Here is a 25,220-nt window from a genome sequence, read left to right as displayed (position 1 = left end):
CAAAGTATATATAGATTGAACGGTATATATAACTTTTCGGGACATTGTCATAGATATGCCTTGAAACGACTACGCAAGAGGAAAGTCTTGAATATTTTTAATTGTTACTGTTACACTATTAACCTTATTTTAACATATCTATGCAGAATAGCTAAAGGAATAGAATTACATATATGAACAATTATACGGTTCTACTTATAGAAGAGATACTGATGACATATTGTATCATATAAAAAAATTACACAAAAAATTCCAATACATTTATATTCCTTTAATTTTTCTCTTGAATATTTGTTTGTAATAAATTTCGAACAGTAGTTACTAAATATAAATTGTATGTATATATAGGAGAGAATATAATATAATTGTTACGTTATAGAACAAGCCTACAGCTGGTTTACACTTTTTCACCCGACCTTACCTACTGCCGTCCTCACTCCTCGCGTTTCCTGGCATTTAGGCTGTTTAAGAAACGTAAGACGCTTGAGTTCAGGGATGGTATTACACTGAGGAAAAAAATTGGTTGTACAGACTAAATTTGTATACACTGAGGGAAAAATTTTGTTGAATCAACAAAACAATTTTGCTTGGCAACATACAATCTTCCGGTTTTATTTAAATCAACAAAAATTTTTTTGAAAAAATAATTATTTCTCTCAGTGTAGTTGTTGATCCAATGCGGTTGATTCAACAATTACTAAATGTCACTAAAAAGTGTATAATCCTTTTATAGTTCACTCATTGTCATCCATCACAAATTTTTAATCAAGAATTAGTTAATTCAACTAATGTTTAGTTAAATCAACTAATGTTTGAACGTATATTACTAAATATTTTAGTTGGATGAAACACATTTGCAACACAGTTGTTCAACAAATTTTTTTTCTCTATGTAGCTATAAATAGCGCTCGCACGCGTTGGTGTGTGTGTGTGTAAAATAGAATATATATTACTATATTACATAATTATACATATATTATAACTTATATTTTAATTACATAATATATATGTATACATATTATGTGTATGTAATATGTTATATTATATTATATAATTATATTTGTATTTTATATACATACATAATTATATAATACAAACTATGGCCAGTGAACAGAGCGCACACTCGCCAAAGTCCTACACAGGGATTCTTTTATGGCTCCATGAACAACGTATAATATGCTACGAAACGAGAGGAGTAAAGTTAACATAAGCCAATATCCGGCCGAAAGGTGCAAATCGGCCGCAAACCTGTGTGTCATAAAATATTAACAACGTATAATTACATGTATTAATCAGGACAACACTTATTTGAACTTTTCTTGATTTGACATATCATCTTCCGTCAGTTAATATATAGAGGACATTTGTTGCATAATCATATTTCATCATCCAATTTAACCTTAAGAATGGATTTCAATTCTTTTATGGTTTCGGGAAGCATTTTAGAACGTCTTTATCATCCATAAACCATGAGATGGTCAAGAAACGAGTTATTGTCCATTCGTACATATCGCGGAATATTGGGCAGGCATATTTTGGCATACAATATTCGCAGGCAAACCTTTAAAAGCGGGCATTTGCACCTTTAACCACTTACTTTTGATACACAAGCGCAGCCAGAGAAACCTGCGAGATACGTTAGCGATATGTTAAGCAATTGCGAAACAATCTGAATATAGAAAAGCATAATTTACCTTATTTCACAATTCTCGTTATCCTGAAAACGCACGTTCAAGTATTTCTAATTTTTGGAACGGCCCGCCAGTACCGTAGGCGATGCCAGCAAGTAGGTTAAAAATTCTATTTTAATAAGATCACTATGACTGCGTAATGAGGAACTAAAAGAAACCACTTTTCACTGCTTGCTTCCGCGATCCACCTTTCCGCTTCGAGGTGACAATCAATTTCCTTTATGGAATGGGGAAATGGTATTCCTCGTTCATAAAACCATCTATTCCAATGTACAGAATTTAACACCTAGCAACAGAATAGAAATTATTATTCGTTGCTCAATAAATTAAAAATTAATAACTCTTCTTTATTTGCAATATTTGCATAGAAAACATGTACCTTAATTTCACCAGAAAAGTAACTATACAGGCATTTCTAAAATGATCAGTTGTTTGAAACTACGACTCGCAACTTTTTAAATAATATTGAAGAAATTCTTTGAAAATTCCGGGTCCACCTAATATACGTTGTAAGTGATCCAAAAGCAAATATCCCTTTTTCGTACGGGACATTTTTTGATGACATCCTTGGGCAAGTCACCCGTTCAAATTAGGTACTAAAGGCGACGTCATGTAAATTTACCTGTAATTGTAATGCACTTATAGAAAAAAATAGTATAGGTAGAAATGTAGAAATGTATATGAGTATGCTGGGCGCACGTATGAAGTGGAAAATAATATTATCAATCAATGTATTTCTTTTTTTTTGATTCTATCTAAGCAAAATTAATAATTTACCATATTTATCAGATTGTTCATTGCCTTTCTTTTCTAGAAATTCTTGCATTTCTATATTGAAATATTTACTAAAATCCCTATAACTAGATGTACTTAAACTTTTAATCAACCACAAGTGTTGGAAATTTGCAATTGCAACTAGTCTTCCCATCCAGCTCTCAAGGATGTTTTGAACAATTGTATTGATCATAGAAAAATCGGCCGCTAAGTAAATTTTGACGACACAAGTGTCATGAGAGGACATTGCATATCGAACTCCGGCATATTTGGTGGAAGCACACATACATTAAGTTGACCTACAATTTTATAATACATTAATAATGAGATAATAATAAAAGGAACAAGATCTACAATTCTACATAAAATAAAATTTTATATAAAATAAAATTTCTTATACATATAAATTGAAACGACAAATTGGATTGATATTACCCAAGGAACCATACAGCTTTTCTTCGACGGAAAACAGCATGTCCCGTATATTTTATTAAGAGCCATTTCACTCTGCTGAATATATTCTTCTCAGTCCACAAGTTGTATACTGTATTATGACGTCGTATTTTTTCTTTTCTAGTGAACCTACTATAATAGATATCGCATATGGTATTATGTTTGCCATTGGAGTAAATCTGTACTTAAGTTCGTTTCCATATCAAATACTTCTTTTCTATGCCCAGCCATGATAACGTTGAAACCCAGTTTTGGTACAGAAAATCTAAACATATAAAGTAAACATCAATAAAAATTGAATAGGAAAACCGTTCTGTAAATTGTCAAAGCAGTAAATATAAAAAGCATAAAATTACAATTTTAATTCTATATTCTCATACTTTCTATTACCCTCCTTAATAATATCAATATCAATCAATCCAATATCACTTGTGCTTACACACACAAATAATAAAAAATAAATACTAACGATGTTTAAAGCCTTACCTCCGAAACGAATGAAATTTCGTGTGATGGTATATCCTGGCAGGGAAATATAGCTTGGCATAGGTAAACTGAAAACGTTTGTATTTCAAGTACAATATCGTTATATACATAGTTAGAAGAAATTTATTATTTTCAATTCACCTTGCTGTTGGATATTAAGAGAGGATGTGTACCATCGGAAGTTTGATCAGGTTTTAGCCAATACAATGCAGGAGAATTTGGACTTGTTTCCTATTCAATCTGTATTTTATATCTAAAAAATACGATATTGACGTACATATATATACATATATTTAATATTTAGACCGATAACTTCAAAAATCCCATATATTTGACAAAAATATTGTTATACTTACATATTATTCATTCTTTTTTGTACCATCTTTATTAAATATCGGTAACTTAATTGTAAATTTACTGCCAAACTTGTTACAATGATGTCCAATTTCATATACGAATTTTGTTTCAGTATTAAGACTCCGTACGCTTGATATTTTAAGTACGTAGGTATCTAAAACCTAATTGGTTGATATTATATATCAATAATATAATAAAATATACCTAAATTAAACGTTAAAGTTCACTTACTACTTCATCGCACATTGTATTTTTGTTTACTGTTATTATGGCCTTGCCTCTTAGAACGTTATGCTTAAACATCCACGAATAATTCCAAGCGAGTATGAGTTACAACAGTGAGCTCTAATAATATCAGTTTATAGAAATTAAAATATATTCAAATATTTAACTATGCTATATATAAATATAATAATTATAAGTACGTTACAAGAAATAATACATTTTAATTAAACATATAATATTAGAACCGGGTTGTAGGATGGTTTTTAGTAGAAAAACTGCAAGTTTGTTAAAATATGCTTTGTCATATAAAGAAACTTGCTACATGTGAAACAATGACATAATTTAAAATATTGTGGATTATTTAAAAACCAGGAGAATACGAGCGACAGAGTCGCTTTTCAAACATGCTGATAAATTTTTAATTAGCCGATATCCGTATTTATTTTCTTGAGAAAATATAACGTAAATAAATGTAAAAATGTTTAATATTGTACTTACGTAACTATTAATTAAGTAATTAACATACCTGGTCTCGCATAAGAATGCGGATTTTCAGGTGACAGAGCCATTTGAAAATTTGTGTAAACTTCTCCAATATGAGTATCGGCAATACAACTTAATACCATCAAATTTGTTTCAAGAACACGCTTATTGCTCGCTCTTCTTCCTCTGTATCTGACAATCCTACTACCTTATTTCCTACTGTAGTCTATCTCCCACTTACGTATCATCCAGTGTTTATAAAACAACATATATTAGTTTGCTTATTAGGGTATTCAAAGCGTCGCAACTTTCATGTTGCGCAATAAACGGTTTAAATACGTTAAATTAATTAAAACCCGCACACAATAAGGATTTTACGTTTCAATTAAGAGGCGTGCAATTTACACTGTTCTTATATAACAATATACTATAATATATCAATGCATAATTAACGATATTGTATATAATATTAACAATATTAAAAAACGCAATTAAATATAGGTACATATTTTTCAGGTTTTTTCTATAAATACATGCAAATTTGAATAAATATATAGATATGTATTATTTTTAGCATTATATTTTAATTATATCGTATCTATTTACCGTAAATTTTGATAAACAATTTATAATCATATATGAATATATACGTTTTAATTTTCAGTGTTTTAATTGTTATTTTTCTGTATTAATAGATTTAAACAAATTTTATACTTTAAATCTTATTGATTAATCGGATTAATGTATCAAGAGGATGAATAAATCAGTTTATTGATTTTACGCACGAGGATCTGCGTCTGACCTGGATAGCCCTGTCTTTTCCTATTTAAATCTTATTGTCACATAACACATATTTTGGTACGCATAGATAATAGATAAGGAAATAAAATTATATAAGAGAAATTATTCGATTTTATTATTATAGTTCCTTTTATACTAGAGTATAGGTGACATTAATATTTTAGACAAAATGCGAAGAATTTTTCTATTAAATATTTTTTCCTTATGACGAATAAAGTTGTTGTAGGTAACGATTACTAAAATGTGACATAAATTGTATATGAAAATATAACATAATTGCTACTTTTTATAAAATGTAATTTTTCAATCGCTACATAATTATATTGTGTCAACGCTCGTTCGAATTTTATTTATTCTTGGTTTCATATATCCAGATAGCAGAATTATGATAAATGACGGTTAATGACGTTTAATAGATCAAACTAGGCGTCACTATGTAATCTTTTAACATCACTCTGTGTCATTTATGTAGCGTTATATTATTATACATGTATTAATTGTTATGTAATTGTCTCGAATTAATAAATTTAGGTAAAGGACACAAAGCAATTTTTTCTCGATTTTTAGGAACATCTTACAGTTGTTATGCGAGAACCAACACTGGCAAATCCAAATGTGCTATTTTAGCTGAAGCTCTTTTTATCGTTTTAAATCACGTCATTTAACACGATTGAACGAACGTATTAACTTTTAATTTAATACTATTAAACGTGTTAAATGACGTAATTTAACACAAAGAAACATGTAAAAAGAGCTTCAGTTTAATAACGTTTATGCGTGTAAAAATAACACACTTGGATTTACGGTGAAGTATGTAATCGCCATGTCACACAAATTTGTCCGTACAAATCTCCCAATATTGGACTAACAAACCTTTGCGAATAATATTCGCAGGCAAAGCATATATGTTTAAACTTATCGACTTTTAATTTACAAACGCAGCCGAATGAATCTGCGAGACATATGAGCGTTACATTGTTCATTATCGAATCAATCATACGCTGAAGATAAGCGTATTTACCGTATTTTAAAATGCTGCTTAAATGGATATTTATAACATAGTGGTATACATAACTTTTTGAGCAATAGAACCCCCGTAGATTACGCAAGCGTGCAGTCAGTCGTCTATCGATCTTTTCATCGTTTATCGTTCTGAGTGATCGATATAGCAGTCAGTCGTTTTCAGCCTGTCGGTAGTAATAGTTGTTAGTCGCATACGCACTAATTCTGTATTGTAATCGTATACGTATCTTCCTGTATTCATCATGTTAAAGCAAACTCTGCACTTTGTTTATTATATCTGTGCCAACAATGAAAAATACCACATTTTTCTTGAAAATCCTCATAAACAAAATTTTCTTCATGCAAAGAAGAAAATTTCTTCCCTTTCTTTATAATATGTCGTTTGTGAACGCAAACTGTCGAAATATACGATGATCTTTGCACTGCAATGATAACTGCTTTCCATAGCGGTTTATATAAATCCTCTAATATATGGCAATATAAAATAATAGAAATAATAATAAATAGTTTAATAATATTAAAATCCAAAACTGAAAATTTTACAATATATTTATTTATTAACACGTCATATATCAAAGTCTGTTAAAATGCAATACAAAATATACTGTAATTTTTGTAGTAATTATTTATTTTAAAAACTCTAACTCATCTTAAAAAATACTGGTGACATTCATAAAACAATTATCGGCTCTTAATTAGCCCGTTTCCTTCCACGAATTTCAAAAATATTGTATTTTAGTATAATTAAAATTGTTCATAAAAAATAGTGACATTTATGGTTGAAAACATTTAATTCTTTTCCACTAACGCATTCTCCCTCTTCGCAAATTTTTATTACTTTATCAATAATACTAATAATGATCAATTGAACGTTATTGTTTTCTTGTAAATGAATAAATGCGGAATACAATACTCCCTGCGTTTAAATTCTTACCTTAGCAGTGTATTTAAATTTGACAGATGGGGTGTCCTGGCAGGGGAACCATGATCTAGCGTATATTTGCTGAAAGAATGCAGATTTTTATATAATCTATGTTTATATAAAAAAATATCAATATTTAGTCAGTTTACCTTATTGTTTACCTTTATTGTTTGACAATAGAAAAAGATATAAACCATCAGCAGTTTGCTCGAATGTTAGCCAATATAATGCAGGAGAATTTAGACTTGTTTTATATTCAATTTGGATTTCACATCTGAAAGTATTATGAGCATATTCAATTCTTACATCAATAAATATTAGTAATTGTATTTTTCTAAAAAGGTCTAATAATTACCTATATAGGCTTTTATAATAAAAAGGATCGGTACTAACATTACCAATATCAACTTGTGGTAAATCAATGATAAAAAAACTTTCAAAGTCAGAAGGATTTATAACTCTATAATATAAACTTGACTCGACATCAGGATAATTTGTTACATTAATTATATCAAGTTCGTAGTTATCTAAAAACTAATTGTTCAATAGTAGGGGAGAGTTGGCAATTACCGAGCCCCTAAGAACCGAAGCGTATATCTAAGCTCAGAAATGCTTCAAAAAAACAAACTGTGCAGTTTTAGATAGGTCATTTATTTGGCTATCCATATATCATACCAATAATGTTGAAAGTTAAACACAAACTAAAATATTAATAATTTTTCAAAAAGTGAAAAAACGCGGTATTATCAAACTGGTCTGATAATATCGTGACCAGGTCTGATAAAATCGTGCCTAGTTTAATAAAGCCGTACCTATAAAAATTACTCTGGCTTCAGCCAGTGACATGAAGTAGAACACAATAACAAAATGTTTTTTTTATATTTATGCATTAAGGAGGTTCTACAGGTACTCTCTAGTCAGTTGAGAGATGAAGACAAAATCTTCAAATTCATCAATTCCAAATATTCATAAAATATTTTCATGAATTTTAATGACGTTAGAACTTATATTATACCCCTATTAGTCGAAACGAGGAATAATTAAAAATATCGTGTAAGTGCTCCTTTGACTCCGGCTTATACATACGAGAAAATGTGGCAACGTCGCAACTTGAGTCTCGCTATTCTGCTCGTATGACCGTGGTATTTTTCAATTCAGTAACTGTGTTTACTGTTTATAAATTAATAATGACTCCTCCAAGCCTGACCAATTCTTGGAGAAATAAGAATAAAATTTTGCGTGGTATCAATAGAGGAAGATTCGCAAAAAAAACAAGTTGTTCTTCGAATGGAAAATGCCCAAAAATCATTGGCAGATAAAAGGTTATATGAGGTTAGTAATATTTTCAACTTTGATCATACATGTGAAAGTTATTTACATTACTATATCACTTTTACTCTTTACACACACACACACACACACACATATTCTTATACACTACTCATATACGTATAAGCAAAAATTGAAATATTCATTTCTGACCAAAAATTGGTTCGACAAATGCAAAAGTGTCATAGATGGGCGAAGAATTGTTGACTTGGCTCATTTAGCAGCAGAAATGTGGTGCAAAGAGTGCAATTTACCATTATCGTTAAGATATGCTACTGATGAATTCCGATCAGGCCTTGCTAGTATCATCACATTAAAATGTACAAAATGTGGGAATAGTTATAAGGTCACGACCAACGCAGAAGTGCCCGGTGATGCTCATATGTACTACACCGTAAACCTGAAGGCAGTCATGGGTTTGTATTTATATAAGCTTGATTTTACTAATTATCTAGTTGTATAATATAAAAAATTGAATTTATTTAGGGATGATTGATGCAGGTATTGGAGAAACCCATCTCAACACAATTTTATCAGCGTTAAATATACCAGCCTTGAACCCAACAGTAGTGAAAAGACATGAGAGAGTTGTGGGCCCTGCAATCGAGAGCGTAGCCAAAGACAGTTGCAGAGAAGGTCTTCAATTAGAGAAAAAGTTGACTTTGAGTGCTTTACAGGAAGATGATAAGTGAGTGTTTTAGCAGAAGTTTATAATTATCGAGCATATCAAATTGAATCTGTATTTGTAACTTTATAAAAACAAAAATAATAGTACAAGTTTTAGAGACATAAGCTTATGTAGGTATAAAAATAATTCAATATCGATTGTAAAATTTTTCTAGTTACTTCTGTAAAAATTCTGCGTTATGCGATAATTTTACTCGTATGATTAAGATAGTGATAGAGAAAATCAGATTAGTTATAATAGTATGCCCTTATTTACACAAATGTATAAGTTTGGATAAGTATATTTAAGTTCTTTTTACATTGTATCTTTAAATGTTACACCAGCTCTCAATGTACAGTAATTATATGTATAAATAATGGTTTTGAAACTTGAATATCTAAAAAGTTACCCATCTTTTTTCTAACCGAATTCTTTCAATCAACGATACACACTTGCTAGACTAGACATTTCATTCCCTCTGTACGTCCTATCTTTCCAAGACTGAAACTCTTTTATAGAGTCTTCTTTGAAGTGAAGCTAAATAATAAAAAGAGACCCTCTAATCGAAGACTGGCCATAAGAGGGCCACTTTTCATTGGTCCGACATTTTTCGTCAAAAGCAGAGAAACAGAAAGAGAAAGGAATAGAAAAGAGATAAAGACAAAAAGAGAAAGAGACAGCGATAGTCAATGTACATCCTTCTCACTCGCTGGATTTTGACGAAACATGGGCGACACGCTCTTATGGCCAGTCTCTGATTAGAAGGTCTCTTATGTTATACGGTATGAGGATTGTGAGCAGGGCCATAGGTTTTACTTACATGACTTTTTGACTCGCATGTCTGTTGTATGTACTGGTTTTAATCACACTTTTTTATGTTTGAATGCTTTAGAGAACAACTAATAGAACAATTCACAATTTCTCTTTTTTACAAAATTGTTAATTAATTTCATATCAATGCATGAAAACTTGAAAAACAACTTTTTAGTATTAAAATCTAGATTTTGATTTTAATTCTCACTCTTTCATAAACGTATATTTGTGTGTGATTTGAATTAGCAGGAATGTAGATGATAAAGAAAACAGCTCCAACATAGCAAAAGAGACTCCAGAAAAAACAGGTAGCAAAACACCTCTAAAATTTTCATTTGATTGTGGTTGGCAAAAGCGAGGGACGGGGCATGCTTATAATAGTCTATCAGGTAAAATAAATTATTAAATCCGTAGTCCAGCATGCAAAATGTAGTTTTATTTTCCACTAAAATTTTAATGCATGAGTATTATTCTGAATTTTGCTTGAATGAACTTGCCGTCCACTGATATTCATGAACGATTGGAAAAATGTTTTTCTAAATACTTTCCAAAAGTACAGTATTGTTTCCTAGGTCATTCCATGATTATCGGCCACCATTCAGGTAAGGTAGCTTCGTATGCAGTACGGACTAAGCAATGTAGAAAGTGTCAACTTGGGCACTCCGAGACAGATCACGACTGTAGACGAAATTATAATGGAAGTGCGAAAAGCATGGAGCCAGATATGGCAGTGGAACTTTTTACAAAAAATGAATTATTTGAGGAGGCTGGAGTGTACGCTTCAGTTATCATCGGTGATGATGACTCCAGCACAGTAGCTGGTGTTCGTAGGAATGCTACTCACGAGATTGAAAAGTGGTCAGATTTCAATCACACACTGAAATCGTTTACCTCGGCATTATATTCTATGAAATTGTCGCCAAAACTCATTGAATATTTTTCTCGATGTTTCTCGAGTGCGGTCAAACAGAATAAAGGCAATACCGAGAAAGTGAGAGCTGCATTGGAGGCAATAGTTCCTCACGCGTTCGGGGATCATCAATTATGTGGTGATTGGTGCAAATCGCATGTAAATAATAACTACACAGTAAAAAATTTTGTGTCAATGGAAGTCCACTCTCAATTTTGTGTTAAAATAACTCATTCATCGTGTTAGTTTTGACATTTAGAAATGTTATATCGACATTTATAACATTTCTAAATGTCAAAAATAACACGACGTATGAGTTATTTTAACACAAAATTGAGAGTGGACTTCCATTGACACAAAATTTTTTACTGTGTATAAGCACAATAATCTGCCGCATGGAAAGCCACTTGCAGATGAGGAGTTGCGTGAGAAACTACATGCTCTTTTATCGCGATTTGCAAGAAACGCGGAAAAAATCGCTCCATGTGGTTGCACACAAGCGAATGAATCGTTAAATAATGCCGTAGCGAGCAAAACTCCAAAGGCTCGTCATTATTCTGCATCGGAATCTCTTCATTACCGCGTAGCTACTTCAGTATGTCAGAAGAATGATGGTTATACGTATATAGCAAAAGTGTACAACAAGCTCCTGCTTTCTCCTGTCAGTGCTCGCACATTAGCATATCGGCTACAAAAAGATAAGAAAAGGGAGATCAGGGCCAAGCTCTCCAAAACTAAAGAAATCAAAAAAAGAAGACTTTATGCAAAGAAACAACGATCTATCGCCACTGCATCAAGACAGCGGCAAGAGGGATTGACTTATGAATCTGGAGTATCATGCTACAACGTTTCAGATTTATTTGAGAATACTCCACGTGCAATGAACGATCCCAACAATTTTGAAGATGATAATTACAGGATAGTTTACTTTGACCTAGAAACTACAGGTCTTAGAAGTACTGACCAGATTTGTCAAGTGATTAAAAAAAATACATATAAGTTGAGATAGATTTTTGTACAAAAATTATTGAGACCTTTTTTTAGATAGCAGCATATGATGGGGTATCAACCCGCGGAAAACAGTTAAATATGAACTTTATATGGACCTTAATAAAATCTCCATTTAAATTTTATTTGATTTAAATTAATGCTGAATAACTGCATTAATATGGCTCATATTTGTTCTATATATAAAACTTAATTAAGAATATAAGAAGAAATGCCGATATACATTTCGATTAAAAATCTCGAACATATGAATACATGTCGTATATTCTTAATCGACGTGTATACTCGTACGTATGTTTCGTAGTATACAAAGTATATATACGTACTTCTTACAGTATCATTTCATCATCAAAATATTCGTATTTAATTTGGCTTAATAAGGATTTAATTAGCTAATATATTCAATTTAAATATTAATCTTATTGAAACCATATATGAAATTAATAAGTTGTACATTTTATTCAAATTTCATTAAATTCAAATAAAACTTTTATATGTTCTTAATATGTTGAATTCAAATAAGACCTTTATATGTTCTTAATAAGTTCTAAATCTAATTTAAATTTAATTAAATTCAAATAAGACCTTTATACGTTCTTAATGAGGCTTTTAAGGCACAGCGCGCGCGCACCTGGGGCTGGATCCTTGAATTTATTCGCAAGAAAAACGTATGCGGAAATTCTGCTCTTATAAAAAAGTTGCAAGTTGATTAACTAAAAGCCATGCGATCAACTTGCAACTTTTCTGTAAGAGTAGAATTTGCGCATACCTTTCTCTTGCGAATAAATTCAAAAATCCAGCCCCTGTTGTAGCTTGCCGAAATTTTGCGGTTTCAATCAACAGGCAATGTTTTTCAAACGTTTTGTAATATGTGTTTAAAACTGATTTTCAAATATTTTTCAAACGTTTAAAAAACATTGTCTGCTAATTAGGATAATAATGGGATTAGAGAATATGGTATCAACAGAGAATGAGTTATAAGATAAAAAAAACGTTTATAAATTACAATTATTGTGTTTATATTGGTTTGTTTTAAATCCAGTGGTACAAAAAGAAGATAAGTAAACTTCTGATAAAATTAACGAAATGCGCAACACTTGCGCAGTAATCGAATACATAAAAACAAATATTAATCGCTAGCAACAAAAAGATTGATGCAGTTGCACAAAATATTAATCACCATAAAAACCAAGAATACAATTTGCTAGCTCAAAAGAATAAAAATAGAGACATTTTTTATATACTTAATCAAACTGAACCCTTATGGAAAAATACACTCAACTTTTGGTGTTAACCGTTAAAAAAACACCATAGAAAAACTCTTAAAGTTGGGTGTGATTTCGGACCAATTAAAGGTTAACCATCATTTGAAGGTTAATCTTCAATTGGCGGTCCGAAATCACACCCAACTTTAAGAGTTTTTCTTCGGATGATGGTTAACCTTCAAGTGATAGTTAACCTTCAATTAATGATTAATCCTTAAAAAATGACGGTATAAACCCTAAAAATATGAACCCTCAAATGAAAGTAACAAATATGGCGTTCCAATGAGAATCTCTTAAGGAGGGTGGTTAGTCAAATCAATTTGATAAGAATTAGTTCAATGGAGAATATTCGTTTATGGGAATCTGTCGTCCATATATGCCAAAGTTGAAGATAATCGTCTGCATGGTTGTCGAGTAATTAATTATTGAAGTTATACTCTTGTCTCTCTCTTATACACGGGCGACACAGCAAAAATGTTACCTAACCTGTAATGTAACTCTCGAAAACATATTAAAAATGATAATAATTTAGTGAAAATAGGTGCAAATAACTCTTTACATATTTAGGAAAAACTTTCTCGAAGACTGAAATGATTCGTCTTTATAGTTATCAAGAAATTGTAAAAATAAAAAAAACAGGACCACATTTATTATTTCCACATTTCAATGTGGATAATAACGTATTTGGGTTTCAATTGTACAAACAACTCTTTTTAAACCTTAAGAAACAGCAATTAAATGCATTCCACATATTTATTTGCTAAAATTCGTTTATTTCACGCGACGAAAATCTAACCTATATGCTTTCCCCCTGCCGCGCCGCCTGCCTCGCACCGAGAACTAACCAACCTCCTTAAGGACTCAGCTCGCTGAACCGGATTCCTCGCCTCGATCCTCCCTCTCGGACGCTAGCTGCCGCAGCTCTCCCTTTCCTGGCGGTGAGCTCTCCCTGGTGATCCGACTCTCGCTCGGTTAGTCTCCAGAACACGCGCCGCAACGATCAATCCGTCAAGAAAAAGGTAACGGACTCGACACGTTCGAAGAAACGCAAGCAAGTGCGGCCATGACACCTAACGAGTGAGGAAGGAGGCGGGAGCTCTTTGAGAGTGGCGACTCGCGTGTCGCGCCATCTAATGTGAAACGATCGGGCGTTGTAAAACGCGAAAAGAATTCGAGCGCAATATCTGAACAAATTATTTAATTTTTAATAAGTCCAATTATTAATATTTATTTTCATAATTGAACTTATTTTTTATTTTGATAAATGTAAATACAAATATCTTATTGTATTAATATTTAATATTAATAATTTAATTAGTTGCTTAATTTAACTTCTTGTTTAATAAATGAGCGGATGTAGTACTGAAAATGTACCTATTATATAATATGTTAATTTTCAAAATTGTCAAATTACAAACAGGAATTTTGTTGTGACTTTTACAGTTATAAAGTAACTATTTAATGGAAATGGAAGCCTAAAAAAATTAATATTGTAACGCAATTATTATAATGCTCAAATTATAAAATATTTACATTATCCATGTCTGCCAATACAATATAATTTTTTATTCATATTGCATTCTATATAATGGCATTGTTATTATATATTTGACAGGCAAATCAAAATAGCTTTGAATCGATATCGAAATAATGAAATATCCATGTCTTAACAGAAAATACATAATTTGCCTGTTTTTCGATACATATATATTTAAAATGATTAAAAACCCACATAGCATGCATATCAAAAAGACGTCCCGAAGATATCCCGAGAAGATATCCTATCTCCTAAATATATCTTCGGGATATCTTCTGGACGTCTTTTTGATATGCATGCTATGTGGGAAGCCAATGACCTACATAACTAAAACTGAAATTATAAAATATATGTACGATGTAGACAGTATAAAATAATTAACATAATTAAACATGCAGATTTGTGGTTGATAATGACAAAATTCAATAATAAACCTATAACCTAACAGACTACAACGCAAGACTAACATAACTCGCAGGTTTATTAAAATCTTATGAATCACAATTTTTGATTAAATATGAATATATGATGGGTCAATGGGAACACTTTCAATTAAATAAAAATTTGATTTGGGTGTTAATTAAAATTTTATTTGTTTCAAATACAAATAAAATTTGAACTCAGGATGGTTAGATGCTTATTAAATATTAATATGATCCATATATGCGCCTGGACAAGTTAAATCCAATAGCAAGATCTTATTTAAATTTAATTTCGATCCAAATTTGGAACATATTTAAATTTAATTACTTTTATATTCAATATTTGGTTTTTATTTGAGTTTAATTTCGTTCATATAAATGACTAATATAAACCATATTTAAAACATATTTAACTCTTTTCCGCGGGAACGTTCAACGCCTACATAACTCCATCCATACCCATCTCGAGGTCAGCATCCGCAATTACCGGAATGCAAATCATCGATGGGGATATGTATGTACACGAAGATTTGGTACAGACAATACCCGTACGAGCTGCTGTGGACGGATTTTTGAAATATCTTGAGGAGATAAGCGGCAAAGAAAATAAGGCCTGCCAGATAATTCTTTTATCCCATAATGGTTTCAAGTGAGAAAATGTTTTTTTTTCAACCGGTCAAGTAACTGTAACATTTGCTTTTAAAATTTTTAGATTTCTGACTAATTATTCAACTTTTTGGGATGCTTGAAATACGTAGAAGCCATTCAGCAAGTGATAAGGCTGATAAATAAATAATAAATTACTTATGTATTATTGCAAATTTTATTATTTATGACAGAGCTGATTACAGTTGCTTGCTATATTGGTAGATTTGAGAGTAAGCTTTATTGTTTTCTGTACATTTGATCTATTATTCCATACAGATTCGATGTTCCAAGAATATTGTCTCTAATTGTTAAATTGGGAGTGATGGAGACCTTTAAAAAAACAGTGAGCGGATTCGCAGATACTCTCGATATTTTGAGGAATGCACTTCCAGAGAGGCGAAAAAATAAACAGAGCTTTTCGGTAAAAGCTCTTTTACAAGATTTCCTTCCAGGCGAAAATCACGACCCAGGTAGCAAGCACTCGTCATTTTGACGTCAAATGACGTCAAAAGACGTCAAAATGACAGACTTTTGACGTCAATTGACGTCAAAATGACGAGTCTTGCTACCTGGGGAGAACCTTCACAATGCTGTCGATGATGTTATCATGTTGAAAAAAATTATCGATTATTTGAAAATAGATGATTTGCTGATCAAAAAGTTTGCTAAGAGCGTCACAAACATGATAGATGAAAAGAATAGAAAATCCATTATATCCGCTAACAAAACTTCGCTACGATCAGTATATCAGAACAAAATTTCGGCAAATTTAATTCAAAAAATGGCTAAAGCAGGTATAAACAGAAATATACTAGAGGAAACTTTCACGAAGAATGGTTATGATGGTATTAGAGTTTTGTTTGGAGAGAGCATCGATGGCAAGGCTCGAGTCACTACGTCAAAAAAACTAATTGATAAAGTTTATTCCTTGTTCTCAGATAAATAAAGATATAAATTATGTTTTGTTGTTTATTGATAGAACTTGTATTTCACATAATTTTAGAACGAGTACTCCTCCGTAAGCGCTCGTTAGGTTAGGTGCTTAAGTTTGAAGTGCTGTCATATTGTGGTGCTGTACTGGCTGCACACTTTCCGCACGGGTGCAGTCGCTGCGACGTTGCCAAATCTCCCTTGTTAATCGAAGCACGCTACGTGAACTGTAATATGGCCTGTTTCAATAGCCAATATCACAAAATTTTACACGGTAACCCTTGTTTTTCTCGATATTTCTGAAAAGCTTAGATTACGATCTATAAGAATTCCGTTTTTTGAATCTCTGGTAGGCCACCTTCATATAATTAATATCTCGTTTCCTGTCTCCAGGAACCCCTCTGCCATAAGAGCTCATGTAAAAACTGTGATTTCAAAATTCATTTTTGCACATTTTTACACGGTAACCGATGCTAAAATTTTTCAAGCACTTTTCTCGCATCTCAATTTATACGTCCATGAAGTTTTTTTCCAATTTTTAGATACATCTATTATATGTAGAACCTCCTTAATCGTCTTTGTATGTTTTTTAATTAAAAACATTTCAGCAATCTCTCTTTTTTTAGTATTTTTCTCCTTATGGATAATGTTGGTTTCCGACCATTTAAAATTGTGACCACACGATACCCGATGTTTGCTCACAACCGAGTGATTGCTGTCATGTTTTTTGATATCATTTTGGTGCTCCTTAATGCGTGTTATTAAATGACTTTTAGTCTGTCCGATGTATACTGCATCGCAGTCGTCACAATCGATCTTATATACAAGTTCGGTCTCATTATCTCTGACAAGCTTATCCTTTCCTCTCTTAATTATTCCCTCGAGTTTTTTTGGGATGGTATATACAGTATCGAGATAGACTGTGTCAAGAATGCGTTGGATAAGAATAATGTTTTGGAATGTGACTGGGATATCAAGGAAAGATAGAGACTTTTGGAATTATGTGAAAGAGTTTGACATGGTTAATCTTACAGAAACCTGGATGGAAGAGAGAGGTTGGAAGAGGATAGAGCAGTTACTGCCAGCAAATTTCAACTGGGAAATACAATACGCGAAGAGAGATAAGAAGAAGGGCAGAGGATCTGGAGGCATGATAACCGGAATAAGGAAAACAATAAAAAAAGAAAATGTTAAAAAGGACAGTCAAAAGATAAATCAGCTGCGATTTGCAGATTAGAAAGGAAAAATGGAAGATTATATCAATATACAACAGAGAGGGCAAGAAATCACTGCTAAAAAAAAGAAATAGTTGATTTAATATAAACAGAAGGCTATTAGAAAATAATAATAGGAGGTGATTTCAACGCACGCACACCTGAAAGAGGCGGGACACTTCCTGTGGAATGGAGAAGAAGAGGTTAGAACAAGGACAAAATTGAAAACAGACAAGGAGTTGAACTTTTAGAAACAGTAGAAAAGATAGGACTGGGACTTTTAAACGAAAACAAAGAAGGCGATAAGCAAGGAGAATGGACCTTTACAGGTGCATTAGGAAGCTCGGTCATAGATTATGCGGTTTGCAATGCGGAAGCATGGGACGTAATAGAGAAATTTGAAGTGGGAGAAAGGACCGAATCCGACCACATGCCGCTGGAACTAACATTACAGGTAACAACAGAAAAGGAAACAGATCTAGAAACAGAGAAGAAAGAAGAGAGAGAAATAGAAGACTGGTCAGAGGAGGGAGTAGCTTTTTACAAGGAAAACCTGAGGGAAAGAAAAGCTGAAAAAATGGAGATACAAGAAGAATGGGATGAGCTAGTCGAAGAAATTAGAAAAGCAGTACATAAAAGAGTCATACGAATTAAAAAGTTAAAAATGGGAGAAAAGAAATGGTGGGATAAAGAATGCAGAGGAAGCAAAAAGAGGCTAAACCGAATGCTAAAGCAAATGAAAAGAGGAGAAATTGAAAGAAGGAGATATGCAAAAGAGAGGCAAAATCATAACAAGCTATGTGAAAGGAAGCAGAAAGAAGAAAGAGAAAGAGAACAGAAAAAGATAATGGAAATAACCAACGAAACAGAAATATGGAAATACATGAAGAAGGAGAGAGGAGAAAGAGAGAAGCCAGATGGAAACATTGGAGAAGAACAATGGAAGGGACACTTTATGGAACTATTAGATGGAAGAGACATAAGAGTGAAGGACATAGCTCCAAAGAAGCAACAAAGAGAATTATTAGGGAGAAGGATGGAAAAGAGTACGAGTGATATAACGAAAGAAGAGGTAGATGGAGCGATAACAAAGTTAAAGAAAAAGAAAGCAGCAGGAGAAGATGGTATTAAAAATAAAGCTTGGCTGCATGCGGACAGTGAAACAAAATATAAATTAAGAGAACTTATATAAAAAATATGACGACAAAGAGAGATACCAAGTAGATGGAAGAAAAGAAGAATATATCCAATACATAAAAAAGACAGTAATAAGGATACAGGAAATTATCGAGGGGTCACACTGCTAGACACGGCTTATAAAATATACGCGATGATTTTAGAAGGAAGGTTAAGAGAGGAAGTAAATCGGCTCAAAATATTGCCAGAAACGCAAGCAGGTTTTAGGAAAAGAAGAGGTTGTATAGACAACATATATACGCACTGAAGACAGCAGCAGAGAAGGTGTTAGCAAGGAGGAAGGGGGAATTGTATGTATTTTTTGCAGACGTAAAAGCGGCGTTTGATAAAGTGAATAGAGAGTTGTTATGGAAAAGCATGAAAGAATACGGAATCAATGAAGAATTAGTAGGTAGAATAGACGACATATATAAGGAGACAACGTGCAGGGTGATTTCAGGAAACAAGGTAACAGAAAGATTCTGGACAGAGAGAGGACTAAGGCAAGGCTGCCCCCTGAGCTCACTGTTTTTTATAATATTTTTGGCAGATGTGGAGGAGTTTTTGAAGAAAAGGCAAGCTGGAAAAGTAGTAATTGGCAGAATAAAAATATATACATTGGCGTACGCAGACGATCTGGTAGTGCTGGCGGAATCGAAGGAGGATATGAAGAAGATGTTGAAAAGTCTGAAAAAATATTTCGAAAGAAAGAGGCTAACCCGAAATGCAGGAAAATCAAAAATACTAGTTTTTAGCAAAAAGGAAAGAAGAAATCAAGAAAGAAAATGGGAATGGAAAAACGAAGAATTGGAAGAAGTTAGAAAGTTCAAATACTTAGGCTTCACGTTTAAGAAGAATAATAAGGACGATGCGCACATAAAGGACGTGGTAAAGAGAGCGGCAGCAGCCATGGCACAAATATGGGGAATAAGAGAGAGGAAATTTGGAGGAGATTTTGACAGAAGAATTATGATGTTTGACATAATGGTAAAGAGCATTATGCTATATGGAGGAGAAGTATGGGATTGGAGAGAATGGAAGAAGATAGAAGCGCTTCAGGAAAGGTACATAAGGTGGACGCTAGGATTGGACAGGTGCACTCCGGGATACATAGTTAATAGGGAGGAAACAAAAATAGAAAAGAGAGCGATAAAGTACCAAGATAGAATAAAGGATTCAGATAAGATAATACTAAAAGAATGCAGAAAAGAAATGTATAAGATAGGATGGGAAAGCACAAACTGGGGCAAAATAATGAAGGAATTATACGAAGCAAGAGGAACTAGCAGTTGGGAGAGAGAAGCGAAAGAAGATAAAGGAATAAATACAGCTGAGGAATGGGTGGAAAAGTATAAAGAAAGGCAGCGGGAAGAAAGGAAAAATAAAATAGAAAGATCAACCTTTGCAAAAAATTGCAAAAGATGGAAGGCAGCAGGAAGAGCGAAGTACTTAGGAAAGAGAGGAAAAGGAAAACGATTAAAACTCTGGCCAGATTTAGGTGCTGTAACGAATGGAGAGGAAACAGATACTGGGAGAAGGACAGTAAGAAAGAATGTAGATTGTGCGGAGACAAGAAGGAAAATTGAAACCACATTCTGTCTAAATGCATAGGAAGTAAGGCAACTGGCATATCGGAAGCAGTAATAATGTCAGAAGGAGGAGAGAGACTAGAATGGATGCTGGAAGTCAAAAGAGTAAGAAGCGAAAAGGAATGGCAGAGAAGACAAAAGGAAGACAAGCAAGAAGAAGAATGATGGAAACGGGAGGAAAAGTATACTGAAATGGGAAGTTTTTGTTTATTGATATTATATGAGAATACGGAGGCTTAAGCGAGCAGAACCATGTATCCCGAGAAGGGAATCATTATCATTAAATAAAAAACAAAAAAAAATATGTTTATTCAAACATAGCAAATTGTTTGAGTTCGTGATAATTCGTACGATCTCAAATCAATCGAAAATCGCTTTTGGTTGCATGCCTGTGATCACACGCTTTCAATAAATTAGAATTTCGCCTGAAATGAGTCGTATTACTGTTAAGTTATGTTATAGCATGGATTTTTCTATTATTTGTATTCCGGAAAGTTCGCTAACATTCATTCGTCAACAACAAAGTCAAGTAACCGCTCTTACAAACAAGAAAAAATCCATGCTATAAACATTGTGATCAAAAACAAGCAACGATCGCTTCGGATCGTCAAACGAAAATTTGCCGTAAGTACGATGACGGCTGCGGTCCACTTGACGAGCTGTGTGAAGTTGGCCCCCCCCCCCCACTACTGAAAATCCAATAATAACTATTACCATTCGTTTGGTGGTCGTTTGGTGGTGTTTGGTAGTCCATTCCCGATGATTGGTAGTCAAAACTGTAACTAATAATGCGAAAAAAAGACATATGCGCGTGAAGTTAGCCCCCCCTCTTGTAAAACTCGGCTTTCCAGACTGTGTATATCGTTATAACTGTAAGCATTCGTTTAGTGGTCGCGTGCTGACCTTTGGTAGTCCATTCCCGATGATTGGTAGTAAAAACTGTAACTAATAATGCGAAAAAAGACATATGCGCGTGAAGTTAGCCCCCCCTCTTGTAAAACTCGGCTTTCCGGACTGCGTATATCATTATAACTGTAAGCATTCGTTTGGTGGTCGTGTGCTGACGTTTGGTAGTCCATTCCCGTTGATTGTTAATCAAAACTCTAATCAATAATACGAAAAAAAGACATACGCGCGTGAAAATAGTCCCCTCTCTTGTAAAACTCGGCTTTCCAGACTGCGTATATCGTTATAATTGTAAGCATTCGTTTGGTGGTCGCGTGCTGACGTTTGGTAGTCTATTCCTATTTATTGTTAGCTAAAACTGTAATTAATAATACAAAAAAAGACATACGCGCGTAAAGTTAGACCCGCCTTTTTTTTATTTGGCTTTTTATGGATCAAATTGGTGTAATCCACTTCTAACATCAAAACATTTTTTCAAGCTTTTTCTATAATAAATCGATACAATAAAATAATATAAAAAGTTTTTTTAATTTTTCTTGTAGTCATATTTTATAGTTATTTTTCGAAATGTCAAGTAATATATAATCTTTTAATTTTTAGAATTGTAGAGCGTAATTAAAATAACGACTAATTATGTTTTGTAATTTTTACGAATATGCACATTTAATAATTACAAAAAATATATAATTATAAAATACTCGTTAAATAAATATTAATGATTATAATTAAACATGCAATTGTACAAGAATATTTCTATAAAACGCATGGTTACACACATATATATTTTATTGTCTTCTTTAACAATTATATTTTTAATTACTAAATGCACCAAACGAATTCTTATAGTTATAATAATATATGCAGATTAATTATTTATTGGTAAAGTAAATGTTCGGTTTGATAATATATGCAGTCTGGAAAGCCAAATTTTATAAAAAGAGGGTCTAACTTCAGGCGCGTATGTCTTTTTTTGTATTATTAATTACAGTTTTAGCTAACAATAAATGGGAATAAACTATCAAACGTCAGCACGCGACCACCAAACGAATGCTTACAATTATAACGATATACGCAGTCTGGAAAGCCGAGTTTTACAAGAGAAGGTGCTATTTTCACGCGCGTATGTCTTTTTTTTATTATTGATTACAGTTTTGATTAACAATCAACGGGAATGGACTACCAAACGTCAGCACGCGACCACCAAACGAATGCTTACAATTATAACGATATACGCAGTCTGGAAAGCCGCGTTTTACAAGAGAGGGAGCTATTTTCATGCGCGTATGTTTTTTTTTGTATTATCGATTACAGTTTTAATTAACAATCAACGGGAATGGACTACCAAACGTCAGCACGCGACCACCAAACGAATGCTTACAATTATAACGATATACGCAGTCTGGAAAGCCGAGTTTTACGAGAAGGGGGGCTAACTTCACGCGCATATGTCTTTTTTTCGCATTATTAGTTACAGTTTTGACTACCAATCATCGGGAATGGACTACCAAACACCACCAAACGACCACCAAACGAATGGTAATAGTTATTATTGGATTTTCAGTAGTGGGGGGGGCCAACTTCACACAGCTCACTTTACGCTACAAATGCTTCGAAGCATTCCTCTTCTCCTTTCTTTCAATGAAGAAAAAAGGGGAAGAAGAACGCTTCAAAGCATTTGTAGCGTCAAGTGGACCGCAGCCGACGTAGGCCGCCGATGGCCAATCACCCTTCTAGTCTAAGATCCGGTATAAGAAATTTATTCCCTCATTTGTTATTTATGAATGATAAAAAATATATGCTAGATAACATATACATTGGTACATCGCAAATAGGTTGCCGAGCTAAATCGCCTTGGGATAATGTTAAATAATTAAATTTTTAATTAAATTTATTCGATCAACTTCTTCGATTGGTTGTTTATAAAAATTGTGCATTAGTTGAGAGAATATACCCGAAGGAATTGGAAAAATAAAGGTTGCCTACACTTTCCCCTCTGCGCAGCTGTGGAGTTGCCAGGTATAAACAGGTGAGTAAGCGTTATTAATATACTCTCATCAGTTATTTAATCAAATTATTATATCAAATGAAAGCTTATTTAATTCACAATCCAACCGTATTAGGTTGCCTTATCAAAAAGTTGATTGCATCCATGGTTGCCTAGATTTTAGATGTAAAGTCGAATATTCAAAACTTACTGCACTGAAAAACATATTCCACTGAAAAATGTATATTATACCAAATTATCACCCGTATGTTTACTTCTCACTAAATGTGCTTTGAAATTTAAATATTTCTTAAATACTAAAGAACAATTGGGATATGCACATTGGAAACTTTTAAAAGTTTGGCGGTGAAAGAACTGGTGGCTAGGTTATGTGAGCTATTTTAAAACTACAAGTTATTTTTACATAAAAAGAGTAATTTTACCTATATTTTACCTATATTTTACATTAATATGTATTTTCATTTTGAAAAATGTAAAATTACATTAAGTTGTAATATTGCATGATTATGCTGGGTCGGAAAAAAACCCAGCATAATCATGTAATTTCACGAAATATTTTTTTCAGTGTGTCTATAACATTTCTACATATATATAATTGTTTTCTTTTTAAATAAAATAAAGCAACAAATCGTTCGGCATAAGAAACGCGAAAGAATCACAGTAATAATTAGATAATTTTCCGGTTTCAAACAAATAATTTAACATGTAAAATTACATACATTTTTTTCAGTGTGTGATGTAATATTTCCAGGTACCGACACTCTCAGTCAATCCGGAGCAACAAATGTCATCTAGCTCGTCTCCACACTCTGTACGTATTGAGGAATGTTAATTCATCGAAATACTCCGTATTTTTTTTTATTTTTTTTTTCAATACTCCGTATTTTTTTTTCTTTAATCGAAAGTATCTCTTTTTAAGGGGGAGCCAAGTATGTCTACAATTGACGCTCATCTCACCGGAATGAACATTCCAAATCGTACTGTGGATTTACCAAAGGTATTAAAACCATTTTAATAAATTGTTATCCATTTTCCGTGGTGAAAATTAAAGTAATTGTTTAAATTTGTGCAACAAAATATTTGTTTTAGGTACCGTGTGATGTATCGTCAAGCGGGGTAGATTTTGATTCCCCATCAATGACACCTGACCAAACAGCACTGAGTGATTCAGTAATATTAGGTGGGGCCTCATCACGCTTGGAGCCCGGTGTTGATGCCGCATCTGCTGAAGCTTCCTCATCGCGGCCATCGTGTACCACAACGAATAAAGAAGTGGCTTGCTTATTTTGCAATTGTACACAAAAGAAAACTGGTCAGCGAAGGGTTAACGTAATATTTCCGAAGTCCGAAGCAACTGTTACCCAGCTTAAAAAAATTGCGTCAACATTGGATGATTCTGAGGTACTTAATAAACTTGAGAATCAAATTGTCGCGTATCATCCAACTTGTTTCTCAGCATATCAAGTACGAATGAAACGCCAAACTGAAGAACACGCTTATTCCAATTGGCATGAAGACTGAGAGATACACAAGTTAGCGTTTAACTCTCTTGCAACATTTATAGAGCAAGAGATCATCAACAACCA

The 25,220-nt window shown here is 32.9% G+C and overlaps 1 protein-coding gene across 2 annotated transcripts; it reads left to right on the top strand.

Moving 5' to 3' along the window:
* Positions 1 to 8,292: 8,292 nt before the first annotated feature.
* LOC139782897 (uncharacterized) lies at positions 8,293 to 9,695 on the top strand. Of its 2 annotated transcripts, none has more exons than XM_071721975.1 (3): positions 8,293 to 8,547; positions 8,725 to 8,960; positions 9,046 to 9,695. In XM_071721975.1, the coding sequence occupies exons 1-3, from the start codon at positions 8,510 to 8,512 to the stop codon at positions 9,234 to 9,236; spliced, it is 465 nt and encodes a 154-aa protein (XP_071578076.1). In that variant the 5' UTR covers positions 8,293 to 8,509; the 3' UTR covers positions 9,237 to 9,695. The 2 variants fall into 2 exon arrangements, with proteins under 2 accessions (XP_071578076.1, XP_071578075.1); XM_071721974.1 differs by having other exon boundaries at positions 9,031 to 9,695.
* Positions 9,696 to 25,220: the final 15,525 nt, after the last annotated feature.

This window comes from Temnothorax nylanderi, unplaced genomic scaffold (genome assembly GCF_030848795.1).
Source record: "Temnothorax nylanderi isolate EJ_2023f unplaced genomic scaffold, tnyl_v1.0 TNYL_tig0449_pilon, whole genome shotgun sequence".
In the NCBI taxonomy this organism is placed as follows: domain Eukaryota; kingdom Metazoa; phylum Arthropoda; class Insecta; order Hymenoptera; family Formicidae; genus Temnothorax; species Temnothorax nylanderi.
Note: the sequence above shows the minus strand (reverse complement) of the source record. Positions and strands in the feature narration are given on the sequence as shown.